Source organism: Apteryx rowi, unplaced genomic scaffold (genome assembly GCF_003343035.1).
Source record: "Apteryx rowi isolate R43461 unplaced genomic scaffold, aptRow1 scaffold_349, whole genome shotgun sequence".
Classification (NCBI taxonomy): domain Eukaryota; kingdom Metazoa; phylum Chordata; class Aves; order Apterygiformes; family Apterygidae; genus Apteryx; species Apteryx rowi.
Genome location: NW_020449963.1, coordinates 515,140 through 539,593, shown reverse-complemented (window position 1 = coordinate 539,593; position 24,454 = coordinate 515,140). Strand labels below are relative to the sequence as shown.

Below are 24,454 nucleotides of genomic sequence, written 5' to 3'. Positions count from 1 at the left end.
GAGGGATTTTTAATCTCTTTTCAAAACAACACCCCTCCCCCACCAATCCCACAGGGAACACCCCCTCAAGAAAAAACAACAGCCTGATTTAGAAGAGAGATCTGAATTCGAGTTTCTGATCTGCCAGCAAGTTACTTGCAGTTCTACCTTTTCCCTCTGTTTCTTCTTTCTGATGCTGAACAGCTACATGTTCCCGAAAAAAATCTTGAAAAAACCTGTGAGATGGATAGTCTTGCTCTCTCTCCAGATTTACTTGGTAGAGGATTTGCTCAGTAGGAAGCAAAATGAAAAAAGGGGGAGGAAGGCAGGACAGTGGAGAAGTTATTACTTGAGCTAGGTGTGACATGGGGGAGAGGTGAAGAGAATGTGAGGAAAATGAGAAGAAAGGCATGGAGCAAATAGGTAGCAAGAACAGAGCTAAAAATATCCAGCCCAAACCATTACCAGTTCTGGGAACATCCAAAGGTTCTTGTTTTGTCTCCTGCAGCCGAAATCTGTGGTAGACTTTTTCCTTCTGGTCCATGTGAGAGCAATATAACAGCTCTAAATTCATAATCCTCATTTTGTGCACTGCCATTACCTTTCCCAGATGATGCAAAATCCCTATAAATTGATAATATAAGATACAAAAGAAAACTCTTTTATAGCATGAATGAGCTGGCAGAACAGTTTTGGGGAAGCTTCTTCCTTCACGTGTTTTCTCTGATGTACATCTCGTCAGATGGCCGGTGCTGCCATTATATGGTGGAGGTCTGCAAGTTCCTCTTTCCTGGAGGACTACACAAATGAGATCAGTTATGGAATCCACTTGCCTACATATCTTTAGAGAGTTGAAGATGTCCAGACCACCTTTTGAGTGCTGGCAAGATGGTCTCTCCCTCTCTATCTGCTCCCTCCTCCCAGGATGTATTGGGTGAGAGAGGTTTGCATTGTTTGGTTTTCAGGAAGGCATCCTGTGTATCCTTGAGTACATGTACTTAATAGAGATTTAATAAGTTATGTTCAGTGTAGCAGCTAAAGAGCAGTTAATTATGAAAAACATATTACTGTAGAACTAACAGGCATGCAATAAAAACATCTATTACATAAATTGTTAATCTGTAAAAAATGTGTTTCTGAGACCATTGGTATTTATTTAACGTACAATTACTGTCTAATTTAATCTAAATTAAATGCCTGCTTGAGACATGTAATTTAAACTGTTACCAAGCTTCCTTCTATGGTATTAAAAGCAAGAAATCAGCAGCTAATGCCTGGAGGCTAGATATTTTCCTTTTAAATTCAAGTACCTTAAAGCTAACATTTATAACTTCTGCTGTTTGGAAAACATTTTTCATAAGAATGTATTTGGCATTGAAATCTCCCCTTCCCCCTCACTTAGGGCCAGATCCCGCCAACTAAGTCAAACCTCTGACTTAATCCAAATGAAGTATTGACTGAATAAAAGGTGTTGAATTAAGACCTGAGAATAACATGTTTTCTTATCATAGAACACAAGCTTTGCAAAATCTTCTGGCTCCAGCCAGTGCTGGAAGGGTAAATTACCATTTAACTCCTGTATGGACATATTTATTTAGGACGTGTAGCCTGATGACTCAGGAAGTTATGTAAAAACTGACCCAGTTAATTTTAGATGCTGTTGTTGGAAGAATATCAATGAAAATTAATCAAATAATAGTCACGAAGGAACCACAGGGAAGGAGCGCAGAACACTGGTGGGTAGACTTTTGGCAATGATCACTGTAACAGTTTTAATGAGAGGAAAACACATTCTCCAGTAAATTAGAGAGTAATGACATGATTAAATGGTAAATAGTTAAATACATGCTTGGAGGTCCAGGAGAGAGACTGTGGAGTTTTTGTGTTTTGGGTGTATTCCTCTCAGACTGCTCTGAATAACCAGAGGAGCTCACCAGAACCCTGCCTGTAATTTAGGGTCGGATTGTAGCTTTTAAGATGCTAAAGCTGGAAGAGCTATTGGGGCCCCATTGCAGCAGGAGCCTCACTGAGGCTTTCTCCAAAGCTTCACCACCCTTTCGGCTGTTGTTCTTCCACCAGCCACCTCCCCTGTGAGAAATGGCTCTGCTAAGCCTGACGTTGCCCAAAGAGCGACTGTACAGGAGACATCTGCTCTCCTTATGTGCAGTGGGGGAGAGGAAAGGGGTCTGTCATCTTCTGAGGCAGGTTTAGCCCCCTTAACTGAGATTTTGCACATTCACTGAAGAGCAAATCAAGCTGCATATATTATGGTATATGCAGACCAGGAGTGCTGCAAGTTTTGTTTGGAGTATTCCCCTCCTATACGGTTCCTTTCCCTGTCTACTGAGGAAAGGGTGAGAGAAAAACATTTAAAAGTAATCTTTATTCTCAAATGTTTCCTTCTCAAAATGAGAGGCTATATGTACATGCTCTGACTCATTAGCTTTATCTCATCTAGCCATAGTACAAAATAAAATTGTGTAATGAATCCATTGGAGGAGAACTGACCTGGTTCAAACATTTTCTTACCTGCTCTCTATTTCAGGTTGTCAGAGTAAGGATACCACAGTAACAAAAATAGAAAATTGGAATGCCTTGGTGCTCTCTTTTTATAGGCTTGAATACTTTTTCTTGTTTTTAAGTAAATCCAGCATCTTTGATTGAATGAAGCAGTCAGAAGACTCTCCTACATCATTCTTTGCTGTTTGGCAGAACTAGAAGGAGCACATGTGGGGGTTGTCTACCACAAAAGCAAAAAGATTGGGACTCTTACTATTATACCGGGGCATCAAACAATCCACAAAAAGCTGACATTGGAGTAGATGGTAATTCAAGTGATTAGCACATTGTGTCCTTTAATAGTAGTCTGGCAGCTTGCTCATTAGTGTAATAAAGTATTAGTTTTCTCTCTTTCTGCCTTCTCACAATAAAATATTCTCTAATATAAGGCTGAATGTTGTAGCTACTCTGCAAATAGTATCGGAGGAGGGAAAAGGGTATAAATAAAGAATGTTAAATGTTTTCATTTTAAAAGTTTATATTTTCACTTCAAAAGTCATCAGATAATAGCTTCCATACTGTGTATTTCTCCAATATATAACAATACAAAATAACACAAAAGTTCAAATTGTACACTAGAAAATGAAATTTATAATTTGCAATCCACGACAAAATAGTCTAGTTATGCTACTCTGGGTTTTGATATATTTCTATTTTTGTATTGTTTGTATGCAATATATTACCTAAATGGTTGAGCTGCAGTTTGTAACTCAGATTCGAATGTTACCTTCTGTCACAATTACTTGCATCCAGGAGCACAGATGAAAAGCGGACAGCAATTTTTAGAAATCTGGCTCTTGGAAAATTGTTTCAGGTTGATAAATAGTAAGTCAGAAAGAAGATACACAGCGGTATTTCTCAAATGCTGCAGTAAATTTGCTGCATCAGTTTTTTTGTTAGTACTTAAAAAGTAGCAATATTTTTTAAATGGTCTTTTGCTTTTTGTGCTTTTTGTTCTTCTGTGTGCAATGTACACAATTGTAGGTTTTCGAAAAGAGCTTACTGCATTTTCCACTTTTCGTATTTGAATAGGGTCTTATAATCATTTCAGTTATAATCTGGTCTTCTTTTTTGCTTAGAGGCACAGCTGTGCACCCACTGTTTTTTGTCAGCAAAATGTAAAGCAATTAGCAAGTAGGATTTTCAAAACTACTTGGTAGCATTTTAGTGCTGTTCCTTGTGTAAATTGAACATTTATCATTGTCTTCACTAGGATCATAGCAAGCCAATATTAAGTGCTTTTGCAGATTCCACCCTGGATGTCTAAATACTGGATCTGTGAAGGAAACAGGTACTTTTAACATTTAAATTACTAAAATTATGTCTAAAAATAATTGCTGGCACAAAACCATGCTCACAGTTTTCTGGCACACAACATGAGCCTAATTTTAAAAAATCGTACTGCTTCTCTGAAGTACAAATTCACTGAGACAGCACATTTACAATAACATTTGATAAATACCCCAGAATGTCTCGTCTTTTTTTCACCTAAATAGTTGGATTTTTAAATGCTATTTCATTTTTTTAATGGCATGTGACTTTTGTATCCGTCCTCTTGGACACAAAGAGTTGTGGATACTATTTGGGCTATTTCAAGACCTGAGTAATAAGTGTTTCTTATTGAGTCAGGGACTCAGATTCTAAATGGACTGAAGGCATTTGTGCCAGTAAAATACAGCCTCAAAAAAAGGGAATGCCAATTTAAGGCTGGACTGAAAATCAAGCACTGATGTTTTAGCATGAGTTTTCTTTTATACTTGAACTTTTTCTGTTTTTATAAAATGTCATTAACCTATAAATCTTATGCACCACAGAAAAAGCATACAGTTTCAGAATATAGTAAATCCAAACTGAAATGATCTTTTAAAGCCAGCATCACATCTGGCACCTTTGCTGTCTGTCACAGCAGAAGGGCCAAGAACTGCTGCTGAAATCTGAAGATTCATGTAAGTTGGAAGACTGAGGATTCAAAATGCTTGTCCAACTCCTTTCGCACATTAGAGTTGGTTGGAGGCATCAGATCTCCTTATATCAGGGGAGATGACTGATTCTTTTCATGGTGCTTGTTACTATTTTCTTCTTGTTTTTCTTAATTATTTGGCATGAACTACAGCCCATCTTAAAACCATTACTTGAATGGGATTCCTTTCTTCCCATTTTGTTACTTCTGCACTCCAGGGGATTTCCTCGAGGAGACTAATATCTTTCTTAGGTTGCTGCAGTGACACGGGATCCAAGTTTCTATGTTAAGAATTTCCATAACTCATTCAGTCATAGGCAACATTGGTTCTGTTGGCTAAAGTAGTTTCCTCCCCTTCTAGCAAGTCGCCTTTACTTTCTCTGTGTAATTACGCTGAAGAAAAGACCCCATCATGTTGGTTTGCTTTGGCAACACTTTATCTTGTTACCAGGATCTCTGTTGGAAAAGATGCTTTCTGTATGGCTCATTGCGCGGTTCCTTACTCAGCCAGGAATGATTATTATAACATTGATACTAGGAACACCATTAGGAAAGCAAGCAGACAATCTAACATTATAATGATGTCTATCAGATATATTGTGTACGGTTATCTAAAAGAAGAAAAAGGCATTGAGAGAGTCTTTAAATTTATTGCCACACATGCCCCCAAAATTAAGGTGTGGCTACAAGAGCATTTGTGGCCAAATAATATTTTCAAAATGTGTAGGGGAAATACTGTAGAACTTTCCTCTCTTAACAGAAGCTGTTTAATGTGAGGGATAATGGTGTCTTAAAAGTGCTGCTGGGCTTCTCACAGACCTGAAGGGTGAGTTGCAGAGTTTGTGGATGTGGGAAGTCTGTGCCTATTCATTCTTCTTCATTTCCTTTAAAAACTGTATGTACGAGTCACTTTATGCTGCTGGCACTCTCTTCTTGTGGATCTGAAGATCACTTGTAGCATGCAGACAGAAATAAATCCTGTAGGTAAAAGAAAGTAGAAATTGGCTAAAGATCAAAGGTTATCCTCATTCCACTCCTTCCTTCATTTTTATTATCCTGTCTAAATTTGCTCTTTTGTAGAGAGGTTCATGAGGAAAGGTTGCGCTTAAATGAGAGATTTAAGATTTTATTTGTTTTTCAACCCTATATGTAATTTGAACCGCAGTGTAGTTTGCTAGAATCAAAACTGCAGTTCTTAGATGGTACAGAAGATTGTGGAATGGCATAAGGAAGTAATATTTTACCACAAGTGTTCTGTGGTCATCTATAGATTAAATGGCAAGCAGGGTTGGTTTTTTTTGTTAGTTTTTTTTTTTTTTTTACAGAACAGTTTGAAAAAAAAGTTATCATTAAGGTCTCTGTTCTTAAAACAGTTATGTATGTGCTTGACAGAGTTCTATCAGCTAAATGGAACTAACTGTGTATTTGCTTGTTTGGAGGGTCAGGGCTTACGTTTGTGACTGGGAAAATTTCTCTAGAAAATATGCTTGTAATTTTTAAAATTTTTAATTTCTGGCAACCTTCTTCACTGGAACATGATAAAAAAAAAACCCCTGATTTTCCTATCTTTATAGCACCTGAGCTTTAGAAGGTGTCTTCTAAGTGCTTTTTTAAGTCTATGAAATGCACCGGAATGAGTAATGATGACCAACAGCAGAGCAACTAGAACAGAACAAACAGAAAAATTAAGAACAAGATGTGATGGGTATTTAACTTCAATAGCTTCAAAACTTCACTTATTATTGCTCACTTAAAGGAGATTAATCAAAAACAACAGCTGTCCTAGGAAACTACCACAAAATTTAAAATATCCCTTCTCTCCAAATGAACTTTTTTTTCATACAATTTGTCTTGTCATTAAAAATGAAATAAACTAATTTTACTTCATCACAGATGTAATCTTTATGGTAGTATTTATGTAGTTATATATCACCACAGAAAGTGAAGTACCGACATTTTTGGCTGTGATGCTGAATATCTTAGAACACTGTAGGTCAGGATCAAGGGATGCTGGTAGAGTTTTCCGGGAAATTCTGGACAGTTTCAGCCTTTATTGAAACCTTGAATCAGAATTGCTGATCCGGTTATTAGTGCTGCCTCCAAAAACACTTCAGAATGGAGCTGAGATGTAACATTTCCACTGTTTTTCACTCTATGATTGTATATCAGAATCAAACACCAAATACAGAGGAGGAAGCAATCTCTGCACAAAAACTTCATAATCTAAAATGAAAAGAATATATATTTTTAAATTCTAATTTATTTTAATAGTAAGTATTATTTGTCATATTGATGATATGATAACTGAGACTTACTTCAGGTTCATGTCAGGTATCTCTAAATAATATGGGTGTTTGCTACATTGATGTGCAAGTAGCAAGAGAATCCAGGCTGACAGTAGTTAATGACAGTAAGAAGAGAGAGACAAACTCATATTTCAACTAATCTCCAGCTCTTAGGGATTAGCATGAGGGACATTATCTCACATGTGCCTCATACAAAATTCCATATACCTAACTCCAAAGCACCTGGTGTGGGCCACAGTTAGAAACAGGATACTGGACTAAATATATCCCATGCTTCCTGTGCAATATCCCTGAGTTTTCTACATTCTCATGTGGCAGATGTCAAACATGCCTATAATGTCTGTTCTGCTTTAATTATTTGCACTACTGTATTTGAATACTAGGTTTTGGTCACCTAACCAAGCAATTGCTGAAGCTAGCGGATGGCCGTGTTGTGTTGGCACTGGAGGGAGGACATGACCTTACTGCCATCTGTGATGCATCTGAAGCCTGTATAAACGCCCTTTTAGGAAATGAGGTAAAATGTAAATCATAGAAGGTGGAGAGAATAGTCCAAGTTTGCTGAAACTCTTATCTTTGATTTTCTTTTAAAAAACAATAGCAGTAGACTTTTTTTGTTGGGTATAGAAACCATGCCATTTGTACATGTCTTAGAAATGAGCAGACCTCAAATGAGCTGAAACCCCCTTTTGGTTTGATAAATACATCTAAATAAGATGATTATATGAATCATTTAGTGTCTGCCTAAATTATTCCCAGTTCTGAGTAAGATTTATACCTTAAAATTGCTTTTGGTGATGTTGTGCTGAATACCAGACTTGAAATCAGTGGTTGTCGTTGGTGTGTATATCATCTATCATCAGGATCAGACTTTCAGCCAACTAGCATGGAGAAATGAGCTTTTGCAAGGCACCTGTTAGTGTTAGAGACTGAATATTGAAAGGAACATTTTCTGCAGTATTTTGACACTTTCTTCAACTGCCATCTGGAAGAACACATTTCAGAGGCTCTTGAAATTGAAGAACAATAATAAAAATGTGTCCAAGACATCAAAAAAAAATTTTTTTTGAGATAAAAATGAAGATTCAGGTTGGTCTGTATGTAATTTAAATTGGGTGTCCAGGAGTTATCAAACACTGAATGCACTATTAAAAAGCTTTTGAGAATGGATCATCACACCAGGTAAACATGAGTATCTGCTATTTATGTACAAAAACAGAAGGCAAACATTCATGCTAGTGAAAAATGGTTCTGTTGTCCACTGGAATATCTTTTCTCCTGTAAGTGTCATAAGAATAATAATAAACCTGCTGAAGATGCAGACAAAATCAGTTATGTAAGGACAAATGTTTTTAACCGTAAACTGTGAATTTGTTGCAGGTTCTCTTGCCATAGTCTGTGCAATCTTGCTATAAAGTGTGGTATTACATTACCTTCCTCTCCCCCAGGGGAAATGGCAATAGCTAAATACTCTCTCCAATCAAATGTATTAATTAGTGCCAAATTGCAAGCTAGTGTTCTAGTTCCCTTCAAGTTCAAGACTTCATGCCTGTGAGACTGATGTGACGTACTGTATCTTGCAATGGAAAATGCCTATAACCTATCAAGTTTTTTCTAAATGCCCTTGTTAATCTGTTTTCCATCTTTATGACCCAGCATGAAAAAGACTTTTTGTGCTTATTTTTTTCATTATACATACAATGAATAGAATAACAGCTTTCTCTATATATTTTTTTCTTAGGGAACTCTTAAGGTTCTCAAATCTTAAGAGTTCTCAAGAGTTCTTAAGGTTCTCAAACTTAGCTGGAAATAATCAAGGAAATAGAGATTTAATAGAAACATCCTTTCCTCAAACTTGCTCTCAATAGTGGACATGGATAGATGTCACTATCTGTCAGAAACGTTTTCCCCCTTTAGCTGCTGAGTTTTAAGCTCAATCCTCTAGTGAATCTTAGTTTCAGTGATTCTTCAACTGCCACAGAAATTTCTAGGAAGGACTAGAGTGGAGCCTTTAATGTTAGAAATGAACAGGCACCTTTCCTTCCCTACTTTAAAATTTTCCCGTAACTTTAAGCCACAAAATTTTTATATTCTTTAAATATCATTAAAAAAGGGAGGGAAAGCCCATACATACGCTATTCTTTTTCTGATTAAGGAAATCTTGATGTTGGACTGCATGTCAGCCTAGGTGCACATTTACAACAGGCTATATAATATGGTTATGCAGGTTATGCTCACTCTTAAGAACTAGCTGCGATGTTCACAAGCTACAGGGAATCTGGTTTAGGGAATGGAGCAATTGAGTCTCTTAAAGAGTGGCTATTGGTGTTAAGAAACTTAGATGGCAAGTAAGCAATGCCAGATAGCTCCTCCTATTTTCTTTTTGGAAGCAGGTAAGGTAACCTAAAAATTAACAAAAGTCTAATGTGGAAAGAAAGGCAAAGAAAATGATACTGAAGTGAAGACTGCTAGACTTGTTCAGAAGATCTTTCATACTCTACAGAAAAACAGAAATGTTCACAAAAAAAAATAAGTTTATTGGGTTTCATTTTCTATCACCTTTGACAAGTCCCATAAAGGAGTGTATGCTGGCATGCACTTTTGAAATGGCTGCTCAACTCAGTGTTGGACCTTTTATTTAGGTGCTGACATATGAATTAAGAAACCCAGCTTGAGGCATTTGAAAATCTTAGTGAATGCACCTTATTGCTCCCTTGATCGGCTTCTGTTCCTGGGTGCTATCATTCACATCCTCTGTCATGATCTTCCTTGTCAGGATGCAGTAGTTTCTTGAGGCACTGATAGCCCTTCTAAACCCATTCTCACCAGGTAAATAATGCTAATGATACAATGTGTCTTCCTCTGTGTAGGTGCCAGGCTCCCTTTATCTAGTTATGGCCATTTGGTGGTGGTACCCATTTATGAAAAAGGCCTTGTTTTGATTTAACACTATAACACCTGACTACCACTTTTCCTGTAACTAACTGGCTATCTATTATCTCAGAAAAAATACCTACTGTGAAAAACAAAACAAGATACATATACTGGAATTAAGACTTTCTTCCATTTCCTAATAGAGGAACTAGAGCCTAGGAAATTGTATTAGTTTTGAATCTACTTGTTTGCAAAATATAGCAAAGCATATTCCAGGAGATACTTAATAACTGAGAATGAAGACAAAAGTAAGCACACAACCATTTATAATTCACTTGAAAAAGGACACAATCATTAATAACTTGAAATTTCTCATGCAGGAATCATTATTCTCAAGGGCTCTTACTCACAGCTTCATCTTTAGGGACATGCATTAAGTGTGCTGGTGCAGAGGAATTTCAAAGAGAAAATATGCGCTGTGGCTGCTAAGAAGAGAAAAAGACTCCAGAGAGGATGCCATGTCCGTTGACATCCATGGATTTATGGCAATCTACACCACATGGCCAATAGTACATACATTGCTTGATTTCAACATAATATTCATGAACTTGCACAGCAAACTCCAAGCGTATTCCAGCCAAGAATAGAAAAAAATGGGTTCCTTCAAACCACCAGTTATTGTAATTTGAGGATGCATTCTTCCTTGAATGCAATTCTTTGCAGGTGATTAATAGGATAATTATAACTTATTACCTGCCCTTCAATTTTACAGTTAATGGTATGTAGTGCAACCTTAGTTTCAAAACATTGGCAAGATGAACTTGAGCTTCTAAACACTATACATGTAATTGAACTCAAATTAGAGAGGTTGGGAAAGGCCTTTGTAAGGTACTCTGCAATTTGTCAGATGTATTTATTCATGTGCTGAAGATTAGAAGTCATAAACATTTTGCAGGGCTTTTTGAAAACTTTTTTTTTTTTTATTGTTGTTCTTGGCCAAGCCCCATCAATACAGCAGTTCACTGCTTCATATGTCTTATTATTAGAATAACATAGAACAAAAAGTGTAATTGTAAAACTAGCAGCAACCTCCAACTTCCATGGAGAGCTGTTCTGATATGTAGGAGTAACATCAGATTTACAAATGAGAAATGCTTGCTTTACTTAATTTGTCTCTGAATACTAAGATGAAGAACAAGTTGACACCCAAAATTTGCTTTTGATTACATGTACCCTGTAGAAAAGTGATCTGTTTATCAAGATAACTTTTTACTCTTCTCTTAATAAATGCAAGTGGACCCACTAGGAAAAGAATACACTATCAAATTTATCTTAAATAATTTGAGCATGGCACAGGAAATTCCTGCATGCAGTTGTTGATTTTGAAGACTAACCAAAAAAAAAACATTAAAAAGGTCTCTTTTTCTTGGAAGAGCTCAGAATTTACATGAGCTATCAGCCCAATCAATGTGTGATGAATACTTTTGAACCTCTCTACAGAAGTACTTTTGAACAGTAATTTGGAAATTCTACATAAATACAAATGGGATTATAATAATTGCTGTTTTTCTCTGAGGTACTTATGTTGGTAATTGACCCAGTACTATTCTCTAAACAGTGGTGTCTAGTGCCTTTTTAGATACCCAAGGATATCCAGGATATCTGCACAGGACTGGTAGATATAACAAAGAACTCGGAGAGCCCACGCTTCTTGAGTGGCACCTGGAGGTCAGGCAGGACATTCTAAATTATCTGAAATGACTCCATGTGGTTGTGTTTAGGCCACTGAATCCTTCCATAAATAATGAAGGGGGAAAAAAAAGTTCATTATAGACATAAAAATAAGGATAAATTTTGTATCAATAAAATTATTAATTAGAAAGTTTACATTAAAAATATATTTTAACAAATTAGAGATCCCAGTTTTTGTCATCCATACTTCTATGCAAAAGCAGAAAATCTCCATGTTGCTTTGAGAAAAAACTCTTTGACCATTTGTAGAGCTAATTAGGAGCACCCTAGGTTATCTCCTTGGAAGGAAATCTTCCCAAGAGGTGAGAAGAGATTAAGCAGCTGGATTCCCTTAAAATCCAAAATGAAAACATGGAAATCCTTCATGCAGGTAAAAAGGAAGGATGGGCATAAGTTGCTTTAAAATATCCCTGTGCATTTTCTTGGCATGATCTTGGAATCTGTCAATTGAATGAGCACCTGTCAAAACAAAGGAAATGCTTTTTTCAGATAATTAAAAGAGACTTTACTTCTAAACTTTGGCATTTTTGAGATAATGATGTAATTCTGCACTCAAAACTCAGTTCTCTCAATCATTATTACAATCTTTAAATGATTTTATTTTTTCCTATCATGGATCATCTGTATAATTTGAAATACATATTTTTAAAATTTACATGTATATATATTACTTCATTTAAAAAATCATTAAATGTTAACATGTTATTAAATGCTATCCCAAGGAGTAAATTTCTCTTCCATGCTTCCAGTGTATGAAAATTGGGTTGAATATTCCATCAAATTCTTTGTCATGGAGAATAGAAATTCCATGCTATTGTGTCCATCCTAGTAGCCTTCAGTGCCATAAAGACTTCCATTATCCCATTCAGTGCCATGTTGTAGTGAAGTAGGTCCTGGCTTCTTTCCTCCACTTTCTTTTTGAAGAGGCACTATCTGGATTTAAAAAGTCCTCAGGGTCAAGCTTTCCTTGAGTTCAGTACCCTAAATCTTGTAGCTTACTTCCAACATAACTGCATTGATTTGGGTGTTCTTGTGCATCCAGAGAGAATGAGGAAGGATTCCTTCAAGGACAAAACCCCTTGGGTTGAAAACTGGGATTTAGTACTTCCTTCATTCCACCCCTTTTGGAGCAGCCAGGCAGGATATTTCCATGGGACACAGAAGTCTGTCTAACATCATGGTCCCTCTGATCTGTCTACAGGTTTGGTAGTGTCTCTTAGCTATACATGGTACAGCAGTTTTGCTGTGGTCTATAACAAGTGATAATTAATTTCAGATGGGGTCATGCTCTCCACTGCACAAAGGAAAAAACAAAGTTCTGTCCACAGCGTGTTCTGCCTAGCAGGACCCCTGCAACGAAGGATGCATGTCTGCTCTCATTGACTGTGGCGCCCAAGGCTGAATTTGGCCCTAAGTGCAAAAAGATTTTTAAATGACTAAATTTAACATCTTCTACTATATACTCTTCTGGCTTGAATTTCAGTCTGAAGCAGAATTTGACAAAACATTGTGATTGGTTGACTCCCAAGCATTCTTAAAAACTTATACAGGGCAGTTTTCTTGCAGAGTGTGAAGTATGTGCTTCTTTCTTGCAATCTGTCAAGTGGGAATTTAGGAGGGGATGGCAATTTAAGAGGAAAGGATGTACTCTGCAGCTTTCCTTCGGATGACGAAAAGTTGGCATTTTCCCCTTTGTGGAATTCAGTGTGAATCTGGGGCTGCTTGCCAGCTAGGCAGTAAGTCTGCCTAGAGGGCCTGGACTGTGTTAAAAAGGGGATGATTTGCCAGAACAGGTAAGCATTTCTCTTTCCAAAATGGAAACATTCATATAAGTGAATATGGCCTGACATCAATTTTAAATTGCATGTTAAGCTTGGTCACAATCTCACATCCTCATTCTTAATCTGATTCCTACAATTTAGTAAATAATTAATGCTGAATCAAAGTCACCTGTCAAGTGCTGCTTGCACAAACATGGAAAATGGGCCCAGAAATAGAAAATTAGATAGGGGGAAAAATGGAGCAATGCAAAATATGTACCAGAGGTCAGCATGGTTCCATCAAAGTCCCCGAAATGGGCAATGCTAGTCAGGAAGCAGTATGGCCAAGGAAACAGAGAATATTCGGATTCCAAAGCTACATATTTCCAAGGCAAGGCACCCACTGGTTTTCAGGGAGTGGTAGGTGCTAATGATCTTTGCACCTTGAAAGTATTGCCTAGTGAAAACTAAGTCATTTATATACCATATTATAACAGTGGATCACAAAAAAAACTTCATGAAGTGTTTAAATATAATTGAAAAATGCAGAAACTTTGAGAAGTTTGCTAATATAACAAAACAGAAGACCTCTGGGATCTTTGAGCTTAGTCCTCCATAATCATAGGCAATGCTCAGAACAAAAAAAGACAGATCTTTGTGTTGATATACATCTGGCTCAGTATATCTCAGTAAAAGGACTTTCTAACATTTCTCTCTGAAGCCTAGGCATCCTTGAGGAACATGGCCTGCCCTCTCCTTCATCTGTTTCTGTCAGAATTCTCTATGCTCCTTACTTTATGCTTGCAATTGCCTCACTTGTCAGTTCTCTCTAACTGTACCCTTCAGCAGTCTTCACTGAAGCTAATCTCTGTGCTTTAAAATACAACAGGGCTAAGGACAATGCAGATATTGCCAGAGCTGATTTTCCAGCTTGGTACCGACTGCTACAGCTTCAGATCCTCTCTGCACTGCCTTGGATCATTTCAGTTGACCTTCTGGACATTTGAAAATTCCATCCTTAATTTCTACTTCAAACATTTGTTGGTATGGCTCTGGTAGCATTTGGCTGTCCAAGTGATTGGTGCCCTTTTACCTTGTTTTTCCTATTTTAAAAATGATTAGTGGACATAATTTCTACTTTCATCTGCTATTTTGGGCACAAAAGTCCAATTCAACAGTATAAAAACTTTGAAAATGTGACCTTCTGTATCTGGTCCAAACTATCTCTCCAGGGCTTTGGTTATTTCTGCACTGAGTTGAGCTGTTCTTTTCTGAAAGGTTTCTTTCCTGACAATATGTTTCCAGTGTTCTTTTCAGCTTCCATTCTGTTAGCCTCCAGGTTTAATAGACTTCATGATCTGACTGCCAATAAGTGTAGGAGAGAAGGTGATAGTGCCATATATGGCAGGTGTAGAGTAATTTCTTTTGTTCACTGTCGGGTCTAACGGCTCATATTTTCCAGGGACACCCCTATGGCTATATAGTTGTATCCAAACAGTGGATAACTGTCAACAGAAATCATTCTCTCTGATACAGATAGTCTTATTCCAAAATGTATTGAAATTGCTGCAGTAAGCCATTGGCTTTGTTTTTACAGTGTATTTGTAACAGTACTGCACCTGGGTTGAACAGGGTATACAATGCAATGAACTTACCTCTGGAGCCTGATAAGTTTTCCCCGACAAGGAACAGGGTCCATGGTCCTGCCTGGCTACCACCAGGGATGAGGCAGCAGAACATCTCTGGAGCAGAAGCTGAGTTTGGAAAGTTATGTGGAAGTGTTGTGAAAAAGGAGTTTAGGAAATAATCGAACGTGATTATTATACACACATCATCTACAGATCTGTTAGTAGAGCTGTCCAACTTTGAAACAGTATTTTTTAGGCATTTGACCCTTTTTATTCTTTACTTCAATGATTCATTAAATATCCTGATTTCTGAAAACACTTCTGCCATTTCTAAATATTCAGCTGATACACTGAGATATTCAGATTTAGCCTCTGTGTTAAACAATTCATTTCTGCACTGCTGAATAAAGATGTGTCACTGATACATTAGGAAAAATGAAGGCAACTTTTGGCTCCTGTAATTCATCTCTGAAGAAGAGGCAATGAAAGATCCTCCTTTTAACAGGAAATCTGCTCTAGCTATTTCTACATCACTTGATCCCAGCTTGTTATTTAGTACAAGAGGTTTGCAGAGGACTGGCAAAGTACTGAAAGAGAAAAGCAAGATACAGCTCTCAAATCTTTGAGTCTGGCAATTCCATACCTTGTACAATTATTCCTCCTGTTAAAGTCTGGAGCTACTTCAGGGGAGTGAATTGGTCCTCAAAGCCTTAAGAATTAGGAAACTGTCAAAACAGAACCGTAAGCTACTATTTACTTCCTCTTCTGTGTTCCTGCACCAAGTATGACCCAACAGAGCTTCAGGATTTTGTCCTCTTCCTGACCAATTTACATATTACTTTAAATAGAAAACAATGAAAGATAAAAGCAAGTGTTATTTATCTGCACAACCCAAGGTATGAATTACTAAGCAAATAATCTATGTTCTAAAATCTGTGAAGCTTGACCTGTTGGTGGGCATTTTTGCAAATATAGTTTTCCCCCAGATATCTGCAAGTAACCAAACAGAGTAACCTATGAAGATTGTGAAGTTAAGCTGATTTAAAAATTCTAAATGTATCTGTAGATCTGATTTTTATTGTAATTACTCTCTCAGTTCTAATCCCTGATACATATTATATAGCAACAATCTTCCTTTGCAATCTGGCCTCCTCAGTAACTGAGTAAAGTTGGGACCAAATCAGGTCCTACCAGCACTTCTCTGGCACACTTGTTCAGTGCACAGAATGGAGTGATTTATACTGTTTGAAAACAAAATATAGTGCTATTGTCTGTAGCCACAAGAAAATCTTCCAGCTGCAATCCCATACAGGATTCTAAAGCAATAATCACATGGGCTGCATTAGGCAGAGCATCCCCAGCAGGTTGAGGGAGGTGATCCTTCCATTCTACTCAGCCCTGGTGAGGCCGCGCCTGGAGTGCTGTGTCCAATACTGGGCACCCCAATACAAGAGAGATATGGAGCTACTGGAGTGAGTCCAGTGAGGGGCTACTGAGATTTTTAAGGGACTGGAGCATCTCTCATATGAGGAAAGGCTGAGAGAGCTGGAATTGTTCAGCCTGGCTAAAAGAAGACCGAGGGGAGATCTTATCAGTGTGTATAAAGGGAGATCTTATCAGTGTGTATAAATAGCTGAAGGGAGAATGTAAAGAGGATGGTGCCCAACTTTTTTCAGCAGTGTCCAGTGACAGGACGAGAGGCAACGGGCACAAACTAAACACAGGAATTTCCATCTGAACATAAAGAAAAACTTTTTTTATTGTGAGGGTGACTGAGCACTGGAACAGGTTGCCCAGAGAGGTTGTGGAGATATTCAGAAGTCGTCTGTATAGGGTCCTGGGCAACATGCTGTAGGTCACCCTGGTTGAGCAGGGAGGTTGGACTAGATGATCTCCAGAGGTCCCTTCCAACCTCAACCATTCTGTGATTCTGTGATGGCAACTGAAGTCTTCACAGGAGAAGCTTCCCAGGTGGGCTTCACTTGACCCAGTCTAGAGTAGGCCGATGCATGCTTAAGTAAGGAATTTTGTCTGCAGTATAGATGTCTTCTATCAAAGATGGTCCAACTGGCTTTGAAAAAGAAAGATTGATTTTGATATTACTCTCCATGTCCGCCCTGACACAGCTGCTACTTCTGGCTCTGGAGAAAGCATGCCTCCATGCCCAGCTTTAGCATTCTATGTGGAGAAGGGGAAAAGCTGGCTGGTCTCTAAGCTAGTTAGAGGAGAATTACACTATTACAGTACAAGAAGCTATTTAGCTATTAGGGTGAATGCTGCCCAAAGAAATGTTTTATCTTTTTTCTAGGAGAAAAAGTTTCCAGACTGGATAGAAGTGTTTTGTGGCTCACATTCAACCCCCACACCCCCAGCTGCATCATACCATCCTGTATAATACACTCTGTCTCAGGAGGTCAAGATTAGGCCTAATCCAATGATTAATACTGAACAGATTGAGTAATTTACCTTACTTTTTCCTCCCTGTCCCTGAATATCTATAATCTTTCTGAAGTACCATTTAATATGTTCTGGTGTTTTCAATAAATATATTTGAATGATTTCCTTTTTCATAAATATTCAAAGAGCTGTTTGCCTAATTATTTCTGAACTTGTATTGAATTTAGGTACAAATGTTTCTGGGGAGCATACATAGGAAACTACAGGTCTACTACCTTTTTCTATGAATTCTATATGTCAATTTGAAAATCATTTGTCTTGAGAATCAGTGACTTTTTTTTGCCTCTAGTATGTGTGGAAGGTGGACAAAAAAGCACAAGTGGATGAATTTCAAAATACAGATTATTTTGCTTGGCCGTAATCCTCATGAATTGATAGGATACAGTCATGTCTGATGTTCAGTACAACGATATGTTTATATTTCATGCACCCCAGTATCCAAAATAGGACCAGTTCACGTCCAATGATCAGAACAAAAATACTAATATGTCCCCATTTACTGAAGTATCACTGCAAAATAGAAAAAAATACTGTTATTCCCAGATTATAGATGGGGATTTGAAACAAAGAGGGAGATATTTATATGGCAAATTAGGTGTTAAAAAATGTGCATACGTGTCAAGTGTCCAGGAATCAGACTTCTTAAGATATTTAGGTACCTAATCTTCCTTCATGAAGAGTGGGAAAGGGAGGCTCATATTAACCACAGGGCAGAAATAACTCTGTGCAGTAACTCCACACTCAGTCTTCCTTCTGTCACTTTGTTGTGATGCAGCCCTACCCAAAGAATATAGAAGTACATTGGTCTAATAAAAATGCAGTTGACTCTAAAAAAATCTTACATAGAGAATTCTTACTGCTGATCAGCATAAGCAGTTTTTTATCTACTGCTTTATTTGAAATTAATGCAAAGCTACTACAAGCAGCTGTGTTTTATGGTTTTCCTCTGTAAATCTTAAAATGTGTAAGATGGTTAGAAGTAATAAAACTGTGGGAAAAAAAGATAATAGAGTGCGCACTTTGGTTCCAATGTGGCTTCAGCAAGGTTTTATTTGGAGTGCCCAGCTGCGTATATAGACGCAGTGGAATTTGGTTTGTGAGGAACCTACAAAAATTACACAAATAACTAGCATTTTTTTAATGAATAGTACACAGACATGCACCTGCTTCAGAGACTCCATAGATTAGTCTTGCAGCCAATAGAAAAGCCCCTTGGAATTCAATTACATGGCTGAAAAACAGAAAACAAAATCATGGCTATACTTTTAGAACTGATACCAGCAAAATGTTAACCAGTTCTTGGGCTAGGCTTTTCCTGAGGATTAGATTGTTTCAGATTGCTTTATTTCCCTGTGGCTTATGGAAAATTTATATTATTCTATTCTATTCTTGCAGCTGGAGCCTCTCCCAGAAGATATTGTGCACCAAATCCCCAATATGAATGCAATAGCTTCTTTAAAAAAGACCACTGAAATTCAAAGTATGTTTCTGAATTTGTGTTCTGGTTTTTTTTTTTGTTTGTTTTGTTTTAATATCATTAATGTTGTAGACATTAAACTATTGTTTCAGGGAAAAGTATGGGCAAGTGTGTTATGTGTAAACCCACATGCTATGTCAAGTATGTGTGTGTTTTTGCTTTTGTTTTTTTGGCATCTCTTCTTTTCTGCTAAATATTTATCACTGAAAAACTAAGTCTTTGAAATTATTTAGAGCTTTCTGTTTCCTGAATATTCCCTAAACTTTCCATTCCAGAGCAGCTTGAGCGAAATAGATGTTTATCAGTGAGGGACAGAAACAGGTAAATTAGAGATCTAACAAATAGTTTCTTTAGATTCTGCTTGTGTAGTCCTTTACAAGTTACTCCAAGTTGTATAGGAGTTTGAGATAAAATCAAAAAGCTTACAATGAACATTGATCCATGGAACAATGCTAACATATATGTTGAGATTTTATTCTATTTCTGGTGCAAAGACTACTTAACTGCTTCACTTGTGTACCCTGGCCCCAACCCTTTCTAATCAAATGCTTTAGGGCATTTGCCCTGACCTCAGTAAAAAATTTTCTCTTTACCTTAATCCAGCTGAGGAGACTTTCCTTAATTTTTCTAATCTTCTGCTCTCTGCCATTTTACCTAGGTGGTGGGAGCTTCCTGACTCCTACTGTTTGTTTGCTTCTTAACAATAGCAAATGGATAACAAATGTTTTACTTCACATCAGATGCATCACAAATAATAGGGATTCATCTTTATAAAATACATGAAGGTTTTAAAAGGAACATCATACATTATCATTGGTTTGTTCTCAATCTGATTTCAGTTGTAAAGAGACAACAAAAATTCATTGTAGGTTTATAACTCATCCTTCATATCAGATACTCACTCAGATAGAGACAAGCTATAAGTAAATCAGCTGAATATGATAAATTCTACTATGTCATTTCTGCTGAGTGGTGTGTCATAGGGTACCTCATGAGGTGGTTTCTTCCTTAAAATATCCTGTTAATGATCTGTTAATGATATGGAAGGAATCAGCAAGTTAGGGAAATTCACATACTATGCAACTATGCAAGGCAGAACTGATTCACAAATGATAATAAGGACAGAAAACTAATACACGGGGCACCAAAGAGATAAAAGACGTGAGGAGAGAATATACAATTCAGTTGGAATAAAACACACATTTGAAGAAAAACTAATCCAAAACATCAAAAAATGTGAATTGGAGGAAAAAAAAAATAGATGTAGAAACACATAGTGTCTTGCTAGAAATACACACAAATGACAGAAGTTCAGAGAGAAGGAATAGTCTCAGGGGGAAAGATACAGCATATGTCTACAAAACCAAACCTGGAGCTCTGCAGAGCAGCTTAATTTAGTTTGTTCAGAACAAGCTTAAGTTTGAGCAGAACCAGTACAGTCAGGGTAGTCAAACTGGCTGTACTTCTGGCACCTAAGCTAGGCTGCTGAGGGCTTGGAGTTATTTATACATGGCATTCTATCTTTTCTTGCAGTTATTACCTAAAATGTTATGTACATATCATTCTGCCTAAGAAATCACTAGGAGGAGAGAGAGGTCATATAAGTCTACAAGTATTAGAAAGGAGTGGGTGATGGAAAGAAACATTGAGGAAGTTTAATGCATTTTTATGCAGGATGGATAATTAGATGAAATTAAGAGAGGCCAGTATATGCTAGACATTATGGAGAGTTGTGCAGACTGAGGAGTATTAGGCTGTGGAGCAGCACCTCAAGAAGTACTGAGAAAGCCTGCTTTGCTGGGATGACTGATCACATTTATATTGGGTCTGTATTTCTGTGATCCAACCTTGATAATGAATATTGGTAACATTTTGGAAAAAAACAAAAGTCCCTCCTCTGTGTTTGCTTCAAAAAATTGAAGGTACAGTGCTTAGACAGTGAGAGAAAACAACTTTTTTCTGAGAGGAATGGAATTTGTATAAATGTTTTGTTTGTGACAGTGATCTAAAGCTCTTTTGGAAATGTAATACATTTGGAAGTAGTAGTTCCCACATCCATGTAATATGCTATTTCTAAACAAATCCTGTTCACTAGCTTGTACACCACCCCCAAACTGATTTTTCCAAGCAAGTTATGTACAGCATGCCCAAATCCATCAGTAAAAGGCAATTACAAAAGTCTGTAATAGTAACAGAAACATTCACTTTTATTATTTCCTGTTAATAATCAGTGCTCCCACAAATCTTTGAGAGAGACTTAAGCACATTTTCATCCTGAAAGGCAAAGCATACCTAGAAGACTGATTTGGTTTCACTGTTTGTTCTTGCAAGCAGTGATTGCTCTTCAAGCTTTGTATGAATGAAACCAGCAGTATGGTTCATTCTTTTCCCTGAGCTCCACGATGTTCTTCTCAATGAATGTAACAGGACTGGTAGAATTTCACATTCCAGTATAATGCAGTAGAAATGCCATTTTTGGAGATGTGAGCAGTTTTTGGAGATGCTCCTGTTTTGAGCTGATCTCATTGTCAGTCCACAGCATACGTAGGGTTTCTACCAAAGCTGCTCTGCAACTGTATGCAGCACCTTGCATACCCATTCCACAAGACTTTGCCTGAAAAACCTCCAGTTGAAAACACATGCAAGCCCTGTATGCTTTGTGCACAACAACATATCAGTGATGCTCTCCATAAAAAGAAGCTTGCACAGCTGTTCTGCTTCTAACAGGTGTTTGTAAGGTACAGCTTTCTGGTTTTAAAGAAAAATCTACCATTATTTTTTCACAAGAATCAGAAAGCCCTCTTTGCATGAGGTACCCACTCCTACCTCGATCCTATTCCTACTTGGGATTGCTTTAAAATTTCCTCCCACAAACCACAAATACCCTGCCTTGTATTCCCCTTCTCCAAGAATCCTCCATTGCAGCATAGGTGCTGCCACCTGCTTCCTGGCCTGACACTGGTATCCCTCTTTATCACTGATGTCCCTCTTATAATATAATTCTCAATTCAGGGAAACGAGAAAAATCACTGATCACTTGGGAGTGAAGGGCAATTAAATGGGCACAGAGAGCCCACTACTGTGCTTGAACTGGCCCTGAGTTTTAGTGTTAGAAGAAAGTCAGAATTCAGGGGGCAGCTGGTGTGTGAGTGCGTGTGGATGAACGAATGCGATGTAGCAGTCCTCACTGATGCTGTTTTATTGTTGCTGCAGGAGAGCAACACAGTGGTAGCTGGTTACTAATGTTTTATTTTATGAATAAGAACCCTTGAAAACTCCAGCAGTGAACATGGGTTCATTTCTTTTATAGGCAAGAGGGGGTATTATTCCCATGCCAACAGATTTGATTTTCTTGCACATCTGTTTCTGCAACAAAAAACCCACCCACTCTGCAAACATTTAGCCCATAAATTATAGGGTTTGAATTGGGTGTATATTGCAAAGGCTGACTTTTGCACATATGATCTGTGAGAACATTGTGGAATGCCCATATAACTTTTTGTTTGTTTTTTAGTGTATTTTTAATGAATAGAGAATATGGTCTCTAAGCACAGTATTAATAGAGAATATTTTTGTCTTGTTTTTATAAAATTTGCCAGGCTCCAATCATTGAACCTACTGTTATGTACATAACTTTTTAGCTGTGACTTTCATGCTTTTGGAGGGAAGCCAGTCTTCTAACACTTAATCTCAACTTTATAGGATACTTAATACACTTTACATTTTATCCCCAGAAGGTCCCCGTTATTTAAAGATTCTGCTAACTACTCCAACGTGCACACTATTACAGTTCAAAGAAACACGCTGGCCATGCTTGCTGGTTGTTCTTGCAGACTGACTTGGGCTTTCATCTTGCAGTGATATTTTTGAATAAGGACATAATAAAGACATTTTCAGTCTTTATTGACAGCTGCTCTCTCACTGGAGGAAAAAGTTCATCTTTTGAAAAGCCTGAAACTGTGTTGAGAGCCATGTTACCAAAGAGGGAGTTTTCAGCAGCCTTTTTGCTGAACAGACAGCATCACCACTGGCCCTGCCTCCCAGCTGTCAAAGCCTTCAGCTACCCACTGGATAAGCACCTCGACTCAGCCTGCTGCCCAGCTGCCAAAATCGTCCTTTTAGCCCTTGGAAAAGTCCCCTACTTGATCCCTTCTCTTTCACAGCTGTTGAAACCCTCCCTCTAATTCCCAGATAAATACCCTGACCCAGCCTCTGTAGCAGCTGCTGGAAGCTTCTTGCTAAATGCTGAATAAGCGCTGGTCCAGAGCTCCCAGCCTCCCTCATGCTCCTAATTTCCAAGTGTCATCCACCTGGCATTTAGTGAGTGCTCAGTGGATTACAGGACTATAAGAAATATGTATGTAAATTCTTAATTGTTCACCTGGTTGTCACAATTGACCTCTGTTTCTGAATAGCGTTGCAGTAGTGGACCATTTGATAAGTTCATTATGACTCACCTGCACATTATTGTTTGTTTTACTGGCAAGGCTGCTTACTGTCTCTTCTGTTGCAGGCAAAAAGCTGAGAACGCTTATTCTTCCAATTCACTGCTGTGTTTTTACACATCAAACCAGAAAGCTCAATTCCTTATGATGTCTGGCAGTTTTCCAGCAACAGCCAGGTCACATATGCAAGTTTTAAATAAATTATTGTTCTAGTATACGCCCTGAGGTTGGAGGAGAAAGAACATCCAGGACTAACAAATCTGATTGTTCTGGCAACATCGCTTGAGTCCAAGCTGGCATTTCTGACTTTTTTCCTTTTCAAGACGGTGCTGTGTGAGCACTTTGTATAATAATGTTCATTTTTCTAGTCTTTTTTGTTGTATATGCATTCACTGTCTGCAATATCAGAGCTTCTAGGTATTAACCCTGCCCTGAACTCCCTTCACCTAGTGTAGATAAAGCCAATAGTCTGTCTGACAATATGAGTTCATTAGACTTCATGTTACTCCTCCAGTTTATTACCTTCTGGGGAAGGGTGTGACACAGCCCTTTGGAATGAAAACACTTTCCAACTTGGCATTCTTAGGTCCAGAAATATACTTCTTCACTGCAGTTTGAAATTTCAATTGCACTGCTTACAGTGCAGTGATTTTAATTTATAATCACCCAGTGCCGGATTAAGTGATTACTATGCTTGTACCACCACGCTAGCTAAAATTCCTGTAAATTATTATGTGTGTTTTCCTTAGGCAAGTACTGGAAGTCAGTGGAGCCATACTCTGTGCCAGTGGATTGTGCTCTGGCTGAGACCCAGAAACGAGAGAGGGAGGAGACAGAAACTGTATCTGCTATGGCCTCTCTTTCTGTGGATGTTGAGCAGTGCTTCCCTCAGGGAGGCAGCAGGTAAGTATACCGCACTATGGCAGACAGCAAGGCTTTATGCTCCAGTGATGTGAGGTGCATAGGTTGCCTAGATTAAGATTGTTTTCAAAATTATCTGATAATTGAGGTACCTGGAATTTTTGGTCCCTGAATTTGTGTTATTTCTAGCTGGCCACCAGAAATGGAGGCATTCTATGCTAACAGATATTTTCAGAATATGTAGTTCTTTACTAAGATTCATGATGGTACAGGAGCCTTATTTTCTCCACATCTCTAAAGCTCCCTGTTATATAAAATGCACAATATTGATATGAAAAAATTAGACCTGATAAGTGCAATACCCACATTCTTCTTATTGGAAGATGTTCAAACCTG

General features: G+C 37.8%; 1 protein-coding gene across 1 annotated transcript in view; it reads left to right on the top strand.

The window, feature by feature from the left end:
• HDAC9 (histone deacetylase 9) overlaps window positions 1-24,454 on the top strand; it is a 422,164-nt gene that overhangs the window by 387,011 nt on the left and 10,699 nt on the right. Inside the window, exons 23-25 of the mRNA XM_026072683.1 lie at window positions 7,188-7,321; window positions 18,671-18,755; window positions 23,947-24,100. Coding sequence (XP_025928468.1) covers window positions 7,188-7,321; window positions 18,671-18,755; window positions 23,947-24,100 — 373 coding nt within the window. The remainder of the gene's footprint in view (window positions 1-7,187; window positions 7,322-18,670; window positions 18,756-23,946; window positions 24,101-24,454) is intronic.